General features: G+C 40.6%; 2 protein-coding genes and 3 non-coding genes across 5 annotated transcripts in view; all 5 read right to left on the bottom strand.

Moving 5' to 3' along the window:
* spag17 (sperm associated antigen 17) overlaps positions 1-8,258 on the bottom strand; it is a 29,155-nt gene extending 20,897 nt beyond the window's left edge. The window contains exons 1-9 of the mRNA XM_063900309.1: positions 8,038-8,258; positions 7,078-7,218; positions 6,900-6,959; positions 6,647-6,775; positions 6,386-6,554; positions 6,037-6,243; positions 5,468-5,628; positions 4,983-5,129; positions 3,783-3,858 (exon numbers count right to left, since the gene is read on the bottom strand). Coding sequence (XP_063756379.1) covers positions 3,783-3,858; positions 4,983-5,129; positions 5,468-5,628; positions 6,037-6,243; positions 6,386-6,554; positions 6,647-6,775; positions 6,900-6,959; positions 7,078-7,218; positions 8,038-8,148 — 1,201 coding nt within the window. The 5' untranslated portion in view covers positions 8,149-8,258. The remainder of the gene's footprint in view (positions 1-3,782; positions 3,859-4,982; positions 5,130-5,467; positions 5,629-6,036; positions 6,244-6,385; positions 6,555-6,646; positions 6,776-6,899; positions 6,960-7,077; positions 7,219-8,037) is intronic.
* Positions 3,060-3,130, bottom strand: trnag-gcc (transfer RNA glycine (anticodon GCC)). The gene has a single exon. It is a non-coding gene; the product is annotated as a tRNA-Gly (tRNA).
* On the bottom strand, positions 3,357-3,427 carry trnag-gcc (transfer RNA glycine (anticodon GCC)). Its single transcript has one exon. It is a non-coding gene; the product is annotated as a tRNA-Gly (tRNA).
* trnag-gcc (transfer RNA glycine (anticodon GCC)) lies at positions 3,656-3,726 on the bottom strand. Its single transcript has one exon. It is a non-coding gene; the product is annotated as a tRNA-Gly (tRNA).
* Positions 8,259-13,454: 5,196 nt separating the features above from the next.
* Positions 13,455-16,355, bottom strand: LOC134875645 (DNA damage-inducible transcript 4-like protein). Its single transcript, XM_063900229.1, has 3 exons — positions 16,203-16,355; positions 15,851-15,961; positions 13,455-15,081 (listed from the first exon to the last, which is right to left on the bottom strand). The coding sequence occupies exons 2-3, from the start codon at positions 15,939-15,941 to the stop codon at positions 14,591-14,593; spliced, it is 582 nt and encodes a 193-aa protein (XP_063756299.1). The 5' UTR covers positions 15,942-15,961; positions 16,203-16,355; the 3' UTR covers positions 13,455-14,590.
* Between the last annotated feature and the right edge of the window lie 777 nt (positions 16,356-17,132).

The raw sequence follows: 17,132 nt of genomic DNA, 5'->3' as shown, positions 1-17,132 counted from the left end.
ACTGCTGCCTTCCTCTCTTCTTCTCTCCTCCTCCTCTGTTCTCCTCTCAATCAGTCTTTTTAACTGGTGAAGTTCTGCTGAGAGGTTTTCAATCAATACGCCATAATGTTCAGCCATGGGCAAAAGAGTATCTTTGTCCAAGAATGTCTCGTGTTTTGGGTTAAGAGCTGCTGCTCCTTTTAGAACGTGACAGCTGTCAGAGGAAAAGCGCCTGTCCAATTAACTGATTAATCGATTGATTACAGGGAAATAGCAGTGGTTCTGATAGTCTTCTGAGGTTTCCAGCGGCTCTTTTGATCCTGTTTGGCTGTTCACCACAAAGTCCTGCAGGTGGTGGGGCTGTTTTTTTCTCCTTACCTGTGGGCGCTGCAGGTCAATGCCAACTGTCTCACACATATCACTGGCACACTCCCAGATTTCAGTCCATGTTTCAGCATTGCGTTTGTCATTGAGGGTATCAACAACTGCAAAGACCAGATCAATGGCAGATGCCAGCTCCAAATCTGTGGCCTGCAGATGATCAGATAAGTTCTTTGTGAGCTTGAATATGCTCTCCAAGCATACAGATGTGCACAACAAATTGTGCATCAATCAGTCCAATCAGTGATCTTGCTTCAGTAGCTCTATGAGCATTCGTCTGGTTGCTCACATCCACAAGAGTTGCTAAGAGAGCAGGGAGAGTTCTTTTTATTGCCCACAGTGTAGAATATTGGCAGGCCCACCTGGTATCTGATAGTCTTTTCAATTCCACTGTGCGTTTGGTGGGCTCAAGGTCTTGTTGCTTCTCCATGAACACCTTGTGAGTCACTGTCCCAGAAAAGAAGTTGTACAACATCTTGACCGTTGCAAAGCATTCTGCAACTGGTTTCACATTATGTACACAGTCAACTAAAACCAAGTTTAATCTGTGTGCAGCGCATGTGGCACTTCTTGGCGAAACTTTTCCTGGACACCATTGTTGCACCCGGACATGACAGAGGCCCCATCATAGCACTGTGCAATGCATGCATGTTTGTCTATGCTACACTTAGCCAGTGTTTGTTTAACTGATTTGTGTAAAGACTCTGCATCCAGGCCCTCTGCAGAAATAAAGTCCAGAAACTCTTCATGAATCATATCGTTGTTTAGATATAGCAGAGCAACAGATATCTGCTCTTTTTTTGCTCACATCCTTTGTTTCATCCACCATTAAAGCAAAATGCTCTCCCAGCTTAACCTCGTTGCTCACTTGTTCCCTCACCATGCTGGCCATAACATCAATCAGCTCATCCTGGATATCATGATGCACATATTTGGCATTCCCAGGTCCACTGGACAATTTCTTTGAGACAATGGTGTCAAACTTTCCCAGCAGATTTAACAGTTCAATAAAATTACCTCTGTTTGTGGACTGCTGATCTTCCCTGTGCCCTCTCTGTGCAATTGTTTGACAAGCAGTAAACCACAGTGATTCTATGACTGCTCTCATGTAGGCTACTGCCTGTTTTCTTGTACTGTTTTTTAATGTCCAGCATCAAGCTTAGTAATAATCCTTGAACCATTTTTCATCCTTGCCTTAAACTCACACCAGCCTTCCATTGCTAGTTTATGAGAAACACGTGCATGGTGTTGTGTTAGTTTCTCACCTCCTTTCCTCCAGTTTCTGAAGCCAGCGTGGGTGAAGCTCTTTTCTGAGTGACCAGATGTCCGAGCATGGTGGGGAAAATGCCGACAGGCAAAACAGAAAGCAGCATCAACTGACACCGAGTATTCCAGCCACGCGTATTGTTTAAACCAAGACTGGCAAAAACTTCTTAAAGTTAGCTGGGAGCAAAATGCCCGACACGGGTAGGACTTCAGCTGAGGCTGCCTCGGTCCCTCTGCTGGGTCTTGGCTTAAATCCACAGGGCCAGGTTTCCCGCCACCCAAGATCGGAGCTACGGCTGTCGGTGAAGCTCTCCCTTCACTCCCCGAATCTTGCCCGACATTTTCGGGGATGTTATCGGCCTCCGAGTCTGATGCCGCCGCCTCCTCCGCCTCCTCCGCCGCCGCCTCCGCCGCCGCCGCCGCCGCCTCCGCCCTCGCCCCCGCCGACTCCATTACCGCCGCTTCTTCATCCGCCTCTTCATCCTCACTGTCCATGTCCACTCTGTCCTCCTCCATCGTACTGTGCATCCGCAAATCACCGCCGCCACCACCATCATCCACTCTCATCCGCTTTCTGGAAATTAACGTTACAAAACGGTCCATTTTGCTCTGTCACTCGCTAATCTGCTCTGTCGTTAACTAGCCGCTATGCGTCAACCGCCACCAACATGAACGTCAAACGCACGTCTGCGTGCCGTCTGCGTGCAAACTGCCAATCAAATCGCACTACACATACTAAAAAGATACAGACGCTTCTGTAATACGGACCACTACAGCAACGTTATAAACAATTGTTGTCGGACGGTTACCTATGATTGTTATGTCTCGGTGGTGTCTTAATTTTTCCTTTATTTGGATTATAGTTTGTAATGCTTATATGTTTCGAGGGCAGGGGGGGCAAATGGGGGGGCAAAGCCTTTGACTGGAGGGTCTTAAGACCCTGCTTGCCCCCCCCCCCCCCCAGCGCCGATATTGGTGCTGAATGCCTCACATCCCGCGATACATAAAAGGAGTGTTGCATTGGCCGGTGTGTGTTTTTCTTTATCTTAATATTTTTTAAATGCATATTTTCTTTTGTAAAGCTGTCTTTGGCTCTGTTGATGTTGTAGCACATTTACATTTCCCCTCTGTAGGACCAATAAAGGGATTCCGGTTCTGATTGTATACTATATTTTTTATAACATAGTCTGCTTTGAATATTTACTGTTTCTGTTGTTTTTCATACCAATTTTCTTGATTTAATATCTACATGACTCATAACTTATGAGTCATAAGTGAATGATTCATACTGCATGGTCCATAAGTACTTCCATAGTTTCCTCCATACAAAACACCCAAGAAAAGAGTACATGGAGAGCTACCCTTTAATTCTCAGACACTCGTTCAAGTGCTGAATGCCTCTCATCTCATCCCTCCATGCCTAAAAGGAGTGTTGCATTGGCCGGGAATCGAACCCGGGCCTCCCGCGTGGCAGGCGAGAATTCTACCACTGAACCACCAATGCATGAAAACCTTCAAAATAAAAGCTTATAAAATTCAAATTATTGAAAAAGGTTTAACCTTGCTCTGGTGGACTTTCCTCTCACACACAGGTGTATAACAAGTACTTCCATAGTTTCTTCCATGCAAAACAACCAAGAATAGAGCAAATCCAAAGCTACCCCTTTAGTTTGTCAGCCAATCCTTCAAGTGCTGAATGCCTCACATCCCGCGATGCATAAAAGGAGTGTTGCATTGGCCGGGAATCGAACCCGGGCCTCCCGCGTGGCAGGCGAGAATTCTACCACTGAACCACCAATGCATGGAAACCTTCAAAATAAAAGCTCACACAATTCAAATTATTGAAATAGGTTTAACCTTGGTCTGGTGGACTTTCCTCTCACACACAGGTATATAACAAGTACTTCCATAGTTTTCTCCATGCAAAAAAACAACGCAGAAAAGAGTACATGGAGAGCTACCACTTTAATTGTCAGCCAATCCTTCAAGTGCTGAATGCCTCACATCACGCGATGCCTAAAAGGATTGTTGCATTGGCCGGGAATCGAACCCGGGCCTCCCGCGTGGCAGGCGAGAATTCTACCACTGAACCACCAATGCATGAGAATCCCTAAAATAAAAGCTCAAAAAATTAAAATTAACGAAAAGGGTTTTACCTTGGTCTGGTGGACTTTCCTCTCGCACAGATTTCTTCTTTGAGCGTGGAGTAACGGGGAGAGGGGTTGGCACAACCTGGCACAAAAACACACACACCAATGAATGTTTTTTTGTTTAAAATATAACATATGATCAATAAAAAAAAAGAAGGAATGTTGCCAATTCTAGAATGTAGAGCTGCACCGTTATTTGTCCACCACTCCTGCAGGTATCACAGAGTCTGAATGAGGAAGCATGCTCTCAGTTACACTTCTGTTTTAGTCCGCCAGATGGCACTTGCTGTGCTTTGAAACACTGTTATAACTAGTCTTTGTTGTAGGACAGTACATGATGAAATGAATACACTTGCAACATTTTAATGTACCAATCACTATGAGGGTGAAGGAAAACGCATATTGCCAAAACTGACTGACTCCTCAAATATGAATGTTTGCAGTTCCTCTGTGTTACAAACTACATTTCTTTGAGTATTTGACCCTTTGTCTACAAAACGGCACTTGAATATACAACCTCGAACTTTGAGAAAGAGCATTGGACCCAAAAAAAAAAACGTGTGCAATGAAGGTTACAATGAACAAGAACAAAAGTGTGAACAAAATCTATAAATACATTTAAGACATGTATGTCCTGTCTAATATAAACATTTATAAATGTATTTAAGCATTTCATTATTTCTGATTAAATGCAATCATTCGATGTATTCATTTATTTATTTATATGTATGTTTGATTGCATGCATTTCCATATCTGTGTATTCCTGTATTTAAGCATCGATACCTAGGTATTTCTTCTTCCCAAATACCCGTCATCAGCGTCTGAACTAAATGTTAAATTTAACAGGGGTTACAGTGTGAATTTTACCACTGATGAACAATGTCTTTTGTAAAGTGGCCCCCCAGTAGACTGTTGGACATGGCACTGACTGAACTGTGTGTTGGTAGTTATACTGACTGAATGTGTACGTCTCCGGAAAAAAACAAGAGACCACTTCAGCATTATCAGTTTCTCCAGCTTTACTATTTATAGGTTTGTCTTTGACTTAAATGATTTTTATTTTAATGTATTCTATAAACTACTGAAAACATTTCTCTATGTTTGAATTCAACAGACACTGGAATGACTCCCATACATGTAGAGATAAGGATTTATGAAAAATGTGTAGTGGTCTCTTCATTTTTTCCGGGGCTGTAAATGTGTACCTCTGCAGGCTCAGCATCCAACACAACAACAGTGGGCACACTGAAGAATTTGATGTTGTCCAGGTAGTGCTGATGTTGTCGGCGCCAGTTCAGACTGTCATAGATGAGATTGGCCACACCCTCAAAGACTTGGTTTCCCATCTCCAGCTGGACACACAGTACACCAGCAGTAACACAGATTAGGATTCAAATTCAAAATCAAGTCACAGAAAATGTGATTATTAAACATTAAAAGCTAGAGACAGTAGACATATTTTTAAAAAGATACAGAAGGGCCTTGAAAATATTCTAAGAAGGAATAGTATTAAATATTCTATACACATAAATCAATAAAAATAAATGAAGGATACATTTCAAGCCTTCTAAATCTGGTATGACCACAAAGTACACAGACCTGGTATAGCGTACAGTGCAACATCAAAGTTACAGAGCAGGATTCATTGAGAATACATTTTAACAGGAAAAAAAAGTCAGGCCCAACTCACCTCAGCCTCAGGGTCCTGTGTGTGAGAAGTAGGCCTAAGCTCTGGAGCAGTGTAGCTAAGCTGAACCACATCATGGAGCTTGGACTCTGGAGGCCCGCTGTCCAAAACTGGTCTAAGACCGGACCAGAATAAATCCAACTCTGCGCAGCCATGAACTTCTGCTGCAGGCACACAAAGGAAAGATGATGTACAGAAATGTTGGTAGCAACACAGAGTGTGCAGGGACACAGGATTTTGAAGGCCACAAGTTACAAACGCTGGTATTTAAAACAAAAAGCAAACTAGCTTTTTGTTTCAATGTTCAATATTTCTTTGTACAAAATCAGCTCTATGGCAAACAAAAGTTTTGTTTTACTTGCATATTTCATTCAGTAAAATAATGTTCTCTTAACACTGCTTTTATGATTTTCTATGTCAAATAATTTGCCGGAAGTAAAAAGCTGACATTATAGCTTTAAACAAAACAGTAGCATGATTTGTTTATAGACTTATATACTTGCAAAAGCTAAACTGGTAAACTGTTTTGATGTGCCTTATTAAGCGCATACTGAATACTGAAGGCCCTTTACCCGAATCCAAAACTGGAGATGTTGTCTGCTCATTGCCCCCACAGGGTCTTTTCTCCTGCTGCTCCTCAGAGGTTTGTGTGTGCTCCGAACACAATTTAATGACATTGGCTACATGAACACCTATGGCATCAAGCGCCACAATCAGGTTGGGCTGGAAGAAGCCGAGCAGCAGGTTGTAGTGTTGAGGTCCATCTTCTGGTTCGTCATCTATGCCCAGACACACAGAGTGGATTCATCATAAACACCAAGCATTATACTGCGCAAGTAGATGATAGCAAAAGTCGGCGTGTGCATGTTTATGTAACATAATCTATGTCAGCACAGAGGTGGTTTAAACTAGAATTTTTACCTATATACTTTGGTGGTTCAACATCATCCCTGCGTTTTAGCTTTGTCTTCTTCTCCTTGGAGGGTCCCACAGGTGAGGGTGGATTCTTCCCCTTTTTGTCAGAGACTTTAGTTCCTCCTTTGTCCTTGTTGACAGAGGGAGGACCAGCATCTGCCTTCTCCTCCTCAGCCTTAAACAGGTGTGGAAAAATCCAATTGACTCTTCCCCTCTATAGTATTACATTGCTCCTATATGGCAAAAAGTTCATGATTTCTTCCTCACCTGCTCGGCTTTTCTCCTCTGCTGGTCATAGGCTTTGATTTGTAGCAGCTGGAACTTCAGTATATTTGCCATCAGGTCACAAGGAATCTCCTCTCCTGCATCCAGCAGCACTTTCGCTGGCTCTGTAACCTACTCAAGAGATAACGTCAACCCAAGGAGACACACATGAGCAATCAAGCAACACAAACACCAAATCAGAAGACACTGACAGACTGAAACCAAACACATTAGAGACCCTTATTCTTAAGCCCACCTCATAAAACATGGGGGCGTCATCAGGTCGTTTTGCTTTGGGATTCCCCAGTTCATGGATCTGTAATCGATTGGATAGGAATGACATCTCAGTTGACAAAATACAAGGTTAATGATTGCAGAGTTCTACTAAAACACAATAAACACTGTGTCTGGAACTTGAACTGAACTAAGACTACCTTTGCAACGGTGCTGTCCCATGTCAATGAGCTGAAAAGTTTGCGCTGTGGTTTCTGTACAGACCCAGACAAAGCCTGGGTCAGCTTCTCCTCTTCTGGACTTCTCCCAACCACCAGAGACACACAGGCTTGCCATGACTCCTGGAAATTGTATTGAAGAAAACCAAGAAAACAAAGAAGTACATGATCCAAGTCCAAAACCACACTGTGTCACTGATTCCACATCATGCTTCTCTTTAATTAATAAGCTTCAAGGATGCTGGTCATCACATTACTTAAAAAGCTAAATGTTACTCACTGAAACAGTTTAAGTTTTGCGAAAGAGTCTTGAGAAAGCTGCAAAGCCAATGTACAATCCCACAAGGATTTGGCGAAAAATTATTACTTTCCCTCCCAACTTTACTGAAATAGTTTAATTCATTAATTAATTTATGACATTGATAATGTTACATTTCTCCGTTTATTATTAAAATAACTGCAGTTAATACCTTTCATGGTTTAAAAAAACTCAAAAGGTAAAATAACTTGAAGAAATGTCAAAACGGGCCCGTGTAGATTGCAAGACTTCCGGTCTCGCCTACAAAGTAAAAGCTTACATGTTTACTTTTTGTGCATTTCTTTATCATTCTTATTCAGGTGACAAATGTCGCAGGAAGTTAGTTTGTTTGTCAACACAATTTCCCCCAAATGACCTACTTACCTTGTTAACGTTATTAGTGTCTCATGGAGCAAATTGAAGCATATGTTTAATCCTTATTCTACTTAAAATGAAGCGCTATTAACATTAACGTTAGCTATCCAGCTAGCTACTTGGATACTGTAAAAGTTAGCTAACTACTGGGTTTAGCCAGGTAATTAGGCCTCTAAAAGTTGCACGCTGTACTGAGGGATACATTTTCTGAACACACAAATAAAAAATACGTTAAACCTAAGAAAGCAAGAGAGTGAAAAGAAACAAACCTCTTCAAACTGTGCTCTGGCGAGACCAGCCTCCCAGTTCTTACCCACAGCTGCGGCTCCAGAAGCATTGGGCTTTTTGGCTGAGCCCTTTTTAGCTGCTTTAGGGGGCATTTCCACTCAGCGACTATTATTGAAAGTTGAAAGAAGACAGAACATTAAAAAATAGTCCTCAACCTACCAGGGCCCTTTTCTAACCAAGCTTGTTAAAAACGGCAAGTTAGTTTATCGTTTAGCGTCGCCTGGTGCTTGCGTTGCCCCTGACAACAGCAAGGACCCTCGTCAAGTTTCCAGAGTGAGACATCAGGCCTACTCTTCCTGTCGACTTTCAAAACAAAAGCACCTGGGTTTCCTGATTGATTGACAAAGCAATACAAATGTCGAAGTTTTACATTTCAATTCAGATTTCAGAACAGATTGAATTGAACATGTCAGAAATAGAAATATACAATAACAAGAAAAGCAAACATATCATATGTTATATGGAACTCATCAGGTTGACTCCATTCAAAAGTCAAGAAAGTAAAACAGATTTAATTATTAAAGATAAATAATCTTTTTGGTCTGAATATCCCTCAACAACTATTTAATAATTAAATTGAAATAAATCTCATGTTTTGTAGTTTATATGTCAATTATTCATTCTATCCACTGGATGGCAGTATTATCTTTATACGTTTTTTTCTTTAACCTTAATGATGCACACACTAGGGCGATTTAGAATCCTAATTAGATTTATATTAAAGTGGAATGGATATAATTATATTGTTTTAAATAAATTATAATGAAAAGTGAAGTGTTGTGGCTATTACAATTCCTACACTATCTCAGGCAACCATTCATTGTTTCAGTTATTTATAAGAAAAAAATTATGCAGTTGCCATTTCAACGTCAAGGGTCACACTTACGGTGTATTTTATGTTTTCCTGTAATGTTGTGTTTTATTATTTGAGCCGGAAAAGTTGCTCCATTTCAATTCTTCTAAGCTTATTATAAGATTTTGCACACATTTCCAATTTTCAACCACCGATAGGAGCAGTTTCATCAAACGTAGAGGCCACCGTCATGATTGCGAGTTCAAAAGTGAGATGGCGCCCACTTGTCAGATGCCAGAGAATTTCAGGTTTTGAGCCAGCAGAGCATTAGTTATGGAGGAGTTGGCGGCTCAGAATCAGCGTCCTGCGAAGGTCACACAGCAGCCAGATAAACACTGTAGTGGCACTTAAATAACGCTTAGTCCAAACTGCAAATAGCATAGCAACATCTCCAAATATCCATATTTTTTAGGAATACCCTACTGTTAAACATCATGTCCCTGTTAGGGCTATTTTGATTCATTTCACTGTCGTAATAGTTTATTTAGGAACGTCTTCCACTTTCTACTTAGATACTAAATGCTTTTAACTTAAGTTATTAATATATGATCAACCTAAGAGGTGCTCAACATTTTTTATGTAAGAGCAAAACCTAGATCAGCCACTGAAAGGAAAAATAAACAAGACCCTAAGTTCTCTCGAAGGCTTTGGCTGTACACTGTGTTACATTGAGGAGGATTTCAAAGTATCAATGATCACACGAAGCATCTACTTTAAATCATACGCTCACTAACATTTTCAACAGGCCAGAATGCGTCACGTAAAGAGTTACATTAAATGTCATGGTCACAAGGCTGAAAGGAAAACACACTGAAGGACCAGACTCTCAATCTGAATGCAATGCTCTATATCAGTCATGCTCTGATAAATCATTACAATTAAAATATGATACTGTTACACAATAAAGCCTCAGTCTGAAAATAGAACCAAATGGCATCAAGGCTGATGTAACATTGGACATGGTAACTGTGTTGTATACATAGCTAACACGACTTTTCAAAGGTTTTATGTTCTCAGGATTGTTTTTTTCCTATTTCAATGTTTTGAAATGGCGAATTTGCTGGCAGATCGTTTCCTTTTTATTCTTTAGAAATCGAAATCTCCACATTCTCTGAACATATTTCTAAACATTCAAACTGCATATTTCTCCTTTCATTTGTTTCTCCTACAATGTTAATTTATATCAAAAATACAAGACCTTGGAATATAGGGATGTGCCCACCTTTTTGGCTGTTGCATCAGGAAGGTGGTCCTCAATTTGTTAAATTCTCAAAAGATGGTTAGGGTTAAGTAATGACCTCAGATGGTTTTTGTATGGATAGATGGTATCCACATCTTTTAATACAATACGTGCAAGAAGCCCCTGACCTGGTACGTGTCTTTACTATGTTCACAATCTTAGTTTAGTTGTAAGCATGCTAACATTTTAATATTAACATAAAATTATAAATAAAATCCTCATATCAGTGTGTGCTCAGTGCCGCAGGGTTTTGGGTTGTTACTTGGCAATGCAAAGCAGATTTCCACTTTGCGTGCTGACAGCTCCACTTCAGTAGTGTTAGAAAGACTTAAATTTCACTTCTTGGAAAGAGCAAACAGCAAGCTCATGTTTACCAATCCGTTCATTTGAACAGTTCTGACAGAAAGTGCTTTTCCTCTCCTCACCACTTGACATTACAAACAAAATAACTAACATTATTGCATTGCTAACAAACGTGTTTTTTTTACAATTTCTCTCTTTGCCTACATAAAAATGTGAGTGTTTTCTGATGTGAACAGTCACACAGGGCAACAATAAACGGTCCAAAATAACTTTGTCGGCTACCTGATGCCAAATGGAAGTAGTGACCGAGTAAACAAGGATCTTTTTCTACACCCATTTATATCCGCTGTGCTTTTTACTATTGATAGTGGATAGATATTTAAATCTGCTTACATAGTTTTGATTACATATATTTACAAATTAAATTAAATATCCTGATGCAAAGCCAAAACCCCACAAAGGCAATGTAAACAAATATTGTTTACTGGATCCCAGTGTGACATGCCACACTCATCAGATGTCAAAGTTCCAAGCAAGGAGGTTATCCTGCATGTCAGGAGAAGGAAACATGGATCCACACTCCGGCCTATCCGGTGACCCAAATAAAGTGGGGCAAAAAAGTATTTAGTCAGCCACCAATTGTGCAAGTTCTCCCATTTAAAAAGATGAGAGATGCCTGTAATGTTCATCATAGGTACACTTCAACTATGAGAGACAGAATGGGGGAAACAATCCAGGAAATCACATTGTAGGATTTTTAATGAATTAATTGGTAAATTCCTCGGTAAAATAAGTATTTGGTCACCTACAAACAAGCAAGATTTCTGGCTCTCACAGACCTGTAACTTCTTCTTTAAGGGGCTCCTCTGTCCTCCACTCGTTACCTGTATTAATGTCACCTTTTTGAACTCGTTATCAGTATAAAAGACACCTGTCCACAACCTCAAACAGTCATACTCCAAACTCCACTATGGCCAAGACCAAAGAGCTGTCAAAGGAGACCAGAGACAAAATTGTAGACCTGCACCAGGCTGGGAAAACTGAATCTGCAATAGGTAAGCAGCTTGGTGTGAAGAAATCAACTGTTGGAGCAATTATTAGAAACTGGAAGACATACAAGACCACTGCTAATCTCCCTCAATCTGGGGCTCCACGCAAGATCTCACCCCGTGGGGTCAAAATGATCACAAGAACGGTGAGCAAAAATCCCAGAACCACACGGGGGGACCTAGTGAATGACCTGCAGAGAGCTGGGACCAAAGTAACAGAGGCTACCATCAGTAACACACTACGCCGCCAGGGACTTAAATCCTGCAGTTCCAGATGTGTCCCCCTGCTTAAGCCAGTACATGTCCAGGCCCGTCTGAAGTTTGCTAGAGGGCATTTGGATGATCCAGAAGAGGATTGGGAGAATTTATATGGTCAGATGAAACCAAAATAGAACTTTTTGGTAAAAACTCAACTCGTCGTGTTTGGAGGAGAAAGAATGCAGAGTCGCATCCAAAGAACACCATACCTACTGTGAAGCATGGGGGTGGAAACATCATGCTTTGGGGCTGTTTTTCTGCAAAGGGACCAGGACGACTGATCCGTGTAAAGGGAAGAATGAATGGGGCCATGTATCGTGAGATCTCCAGATCTCAACCCCATAGAAAATCTTTGGAGGGAGTTGAAAGTCTGTGTTGCCCAGCGACAGCCCCAAAACATCACTGCTTTAGAGGAGATCTGCATGGAGGAATGGGCCAAAATACCAGCAACAGTGTGTGAAAACCTTGTGAAGACTTACAGAAAACGTTTGACCTCTGTCATTGCCAACAAAGGGTATATAACAAAGTATTGAGATGAACTTTTGTATTGACCAAATTCTTATTTTCCACAATCATTTGAAAATAAATTCTTTAAAAATCCTACAAAGTGATTTTCTGGATTTATTTTTCTCATTTTGTCTCTCATAGTTGAAGTATACCTATGATAAAAATTACAGGCCTCTCTCATCTTTTTAAATGGGAGAACTTGCACAATTGGTGGCTGACTAAATACGTTTTTGCCCCACTGTATATAGAGGGACGCAAAGCTTGTAAACATGTGTAGGCTGTCAAAGCTGCATTATGTACTCTTTAAGCAGTGTGTTTGTGATCACTGTCACACCACCGAAAGCCACACTGTGCGGCTTGTGTTGACACTGAGAACTTCAAATACCTTCAGTAAAGACCAGCTCAGATTTTTTTAGTGGCAGCAGAGAGAACCTTTCCAGGAGGAAAGAGATATGTTGATGCGTCCCCCAGAAGAAGCCTTTGCTGCCTCTGCTGGAAGAAGTATTCAGATCCTGAAATACTCAAGTAAAACTCATGCCTACCAAACATTACTACTACAAAAGAATTATCAGTCAAATTCACAAAAAGTACTTCTATCACTGATGCATTTGCTGTAGATGTTTATATACTATTTGGCAGTTCAATCGTCATGCATCATAAGCTATAAGATCTCATGTTTTAGCTTTTAAAATGAGCCATTTCCAGCTTTTTTTATGTCCTTTCTAATAAAGGATGATTCATCGTTTTGTCTAAAATGTCAGTTTCTCAGAGTCCAAGGTGTTGTCTTGAAAAGTAATGTCAGTCCAAAACCAAAAAGATGTTACCTTTAAAATGAATATAAACAAATAAAATCAGGCAGTTATTTGAACAACTGCATTTGTGGCCACAACTGAATGGCCCCCCCAATGCCCCTTGTGTTGCTGACTCACAGCAGGGGTTGGGTCAGGCTGGGTTGTGCACTTGCAAAGTAACCTATCACTGGTGCTTTGTGCTCTCACAATGACTGATGCATCTTGCACAAGATCATGTGCTTCTGTCATTTAACCACTGTAACCATGTGACACCGCGCCATTGTTTGGGCTTGAATGACGCAACAGTATGACTGGTAAAATCTTTGGACCCAACATGTTGCACAGTATAATCGCTTACTTTAGCCTCAAACCGTGCTTTTAAAAAGTAGACTGAAAGTATCACAATGTTTAGTTTATTTGAATCTCATTTAGCTGAGGCCCGACAGATCACTATGGAGACCCTGGCCGCCATTAAAGACCAAGAGAGAAATGTCACACAGGCTGTGCAGGTTCACACCACAAGCAGCTGATGTGCTTATGTAACACAAACTGCTGCTGACACCAAACAATGTTTTCAAAAGGCCCTGCAGGAGCAGACAGATCAATACAATATTAATGATGGTAAGTGTAAGGACTCAAAATCAAACAAATGTTGCCAGGAGCATTGAAATATCCAAGAATCTATAGATGGAAATGTTTAGAGACACTTTTACAGACAAAAAAGGGTCTGATAAGTGTGCTAGTTTTCCCTCTGAAGCTGAAACTCATTTTGTCATACCAGGACAACGGTGTCTTCAATTTAGAAGCCTGTGTTGCATAACTGTTGTAGTTAAATAAAACAATTACATGAAGTATATGTAAAATAAGGTTTACATGTTCAATGTCAATTAAACATGATTTCCTTCAATAGGAGGCAGTTTAAAAAAAAACACAGTAGGGAACTCGTAAAAAATCTCACATTACAAACTGGACCTGGAGTAACTGCTCTGCACAGGTTAAAGAATTAACACATAATCAAAGAAGCTTTCACGTTTGGTTGAACCAACCTTTTAATAATCTATAAAGGCGCTGCATTGAAAAGAAAATGTTTCAGAAGGGGGTATAAAAATAAAAAAGCAATAAAACGTTAACACTATACACACAGCTCCAAGTGAAAAAAAAAAGTGCATTTCTCTGACATTTAAGGCATCCACATTCCCCTAGTGCGAGAAGCCCACACCAGGACAGCAGCATCTTCACAAGACGATCAGTCCTAAAAACATCCGCAGCCATAAATACAGCATTACACCACAAGCTACAAACATGGCCCCCAAAGACTTAACTTCGGCCTCCTATTCATAGTGCCCAGGTGCGTTTACAGCTGCTGAACATATTCAGTGTATCTGGAAACACACAGACCTTCAACAAAGTGACTAGTGTCTTTAACTAAAGTGTATTGTACAAAAACACTAGAAAATTTGACACCACTGGAGTGTCATGTACATTTGGGCAGAAGTGCTTTTACCCACGGGAAACCCAATATTTATATATAGTTCAGCACTCCTCTACAATGGTGCCAGCCGAGGAGGAGTACAGTTTTTTCTTGACGAGCCGAAAACCTGGACTCAGTTTGATTATGTGTCTGAAGGTCGGGGCAAAGCAGGTTCCCATAAACAGGAAGTCCCGCAGGCTGGGCCAGGCGGTGCCATCCTGCTTGAACACAAGAGTCAGCTCAAAGGTGGGCACCAATGTGGCATCGTACACGATTCGCTCCAGCCGCTTGCAGCCCTTGTCCAGGTCCAGGTGGACGTAGAGGACGCAGCCCCGCAGGCCGCAGGGCTCGCAGGACGCCAGCCGCAGGACCTCACGAGCTATTCTCTGCGTGAGCTTCTCTGGTACCAGCACAGAGGAGCAGTGCAGGGTCGTCTTCTTGGCTCGTGACAGGCAGTTTTCAAACATTTTGGCCAGCTGTTGACAGGTTCTGTCTTCAGTGACATCTGCAGTCCTCTGGGGTTCAGCCACGCAGTTATCCCAGAAATCTAGTTCTAGGAAAACAATGAAAGTTGAACATGTATAGACCAATGACAATGTCATCATTCACAAATAAAAGTCAAATTTGTGAATTGTCAAAGGACTAAAAAAAGGCAACCATTAAAGCAATCATTTAATTTTTCTTGCACAAATCAAAGAAAAGCTGTTGAGCTGCCACTCTTTTCTCTGTTCCATCATATTAAACTGGATATTTTTGGGCTTTGAACTAACAAAACAAGACTTATCCGTAGACTTTAAAAAAACTGGGATTTTATTCAAATGTTTTCACAATTTTATGAACACTAGATAGAACAAATGATTAAATAATGAATATGGAAATTAATATTAAAAAATATCAATAATGACAAATAATTTATCTGGAGGCCTAGTTTTGAAGAAAAATGTTGACTCGAATTTGATCTGATTTTGCTTCCCCTCAGGTTGCAGTGTGCGTTTAAGAAGAAACACTCACAAGAGAAAAAGGATGAACACAGGCTGACTGCTAATCTATGCAAACCTATAACACATGCATCACAGCAACCACCATAACCAAATTGCAATACAATATTTGTTATAATTATAACATAAGATTTGGACAGATTTAGGCCGTTTGATTGGATTCATCTTCCCAGGTTGTTGTTGTAACAGAGGCTAAAGGGATGACTTCATCCTCCCCTCCTCACCCCTCCCCTCACTGCTGCAGCCATGCGCCACACAGGGGTAAACAAGCACCCTGCTGGAAGAATCCAGACAAAAAAAGAGACAGAAAAAAAATAAGCTTACCTTTTTCAATGCAAGCCTGGTCATATCTTCTATCCACCAATTCTGAAAAGCAATCGCTGCTTTTGGTCTTTAACGTGCTTGTGGCGACCATGGTGACAGTGTGCCGTTTTCCTGTGAACATGTAGGAGTAGCAGCGTCAGTTTAACAGTGGAAGCAGGTTGTTTTAGCTCATTAAGACACAGCTGGCTCATTGAGCTAGAAACAATAAGATGTGAACGCTTTAAACTGTCAAAATGTAACGTTAGCCTTAAGAAAACAACTTACCGCCCCCGTGCTAACACAAGTCAACAACTGTAGCTTCACATTTGGAGCTAACAACCGTTTATTTTTGAAGAAAAATTAAACGACTTACCTTAAATATTACTTAGTGCAAAATAACTTAGTTCAGTAGGTTTCTCATAAATATATTCAGACGCTGTCTTCCCCCCACACCGACACAAAAACACAGACATACATTTACACTGCAGCTGAAAAACTTCTGAGGAATATTTATACCTTACTGCCAGTCAGCTGACCGAGGGTTGGACCAATCACTGCGCGGCCCTCGACGTTAAAGGTAGCTCTTCTCTGATTGGCTGAAAATGAATAAATTAACTGTTGACTGACCAAATCATTGCGGATATAGTTGTGTTTATTATTTATACATTTAATTTAAAAACATTTGTGTTGTTTCTCTGAAGGATGTCTAGTTACATCTGAAAACAATTTCTAATTTGAATAGCAAATATGCTATCAGAACACTAAATATCTATATGTTTAATGCAATTTTTCTCTAGTGTAGCCTATAGTACCCCTGGCCACAAAGATTATTAAAACCTGATTATGAAGAAGCCACATAAAAATATATAAATAAAATATATTTCTACATCCCATAGGGACAGCCATATTGTAGAATACTAAAGGATTTAAAAAAAATTTTTTTTATTGTAATTTGAATAAATTAACAAATTAAATCATGGTACTAATCATGGGATGAGGCGTAAGCAGTATAGTTTTGAACCCTCTTAATCTACTACTTAGTTGTTGAACAAATACTCCATAATAGAAGCTCAGGTAATGCAATAATGTATGTAAAAAAGTCCAAATGTACACATGCAGCCCCAAACTGTCTTTTCTTACTGTGTGTGTACGTGCATGTGTTTGTACTTTTGGCAGGTAAGACTGAGCACAGTTGTTCAGCTCATCAGGAGTGTATCCCTCATCATACTCTGTCTCAACAGAAATGTCCCCACAGTAACTGGAGCTGCAGCTCTCAACCCAGCTGCTCTACTGCTGGCTAAAG

Source organism: Eleginops maclovinus, chromosome 14 (genome assembly GCF_036324505.1).
Source record: "Eleginops maclovinus isolate JMC-PN-2008 ecotype Puerto Natales chromosome 14, JC_Emac_rtc_rv5, whole genome shotgun sequence".
Lineage (NCBI taxonomy): Eukaryota > Metazoa > Chordata > Actinopteri > Perciformes > Eleginopidae > Eleginops > Eleginops maclovinus.
This window is presented reverse-complemented; position numbering and strand designations above follow the sequence as displayed.

What these genes read in the sequence shown, in the direction of transcription:
- LOC134875645 (XM_063900229.1), bottom strand. Translation starts at nt 15,941, where the DNA reads ATGGTCGCCACAAGCACGTTAAAGACCAAAAGCAGCGATTGCTTTTCA. An exon ending in CCAGGCTTGCATTGAAAAAG is followed by an intron (nt 15,082 to 15,850) that starts GTAAGCTTATTT and finishes TTGTTTTCCTAG; the next exon opens with AACTAGATTTCTGGGATAAC.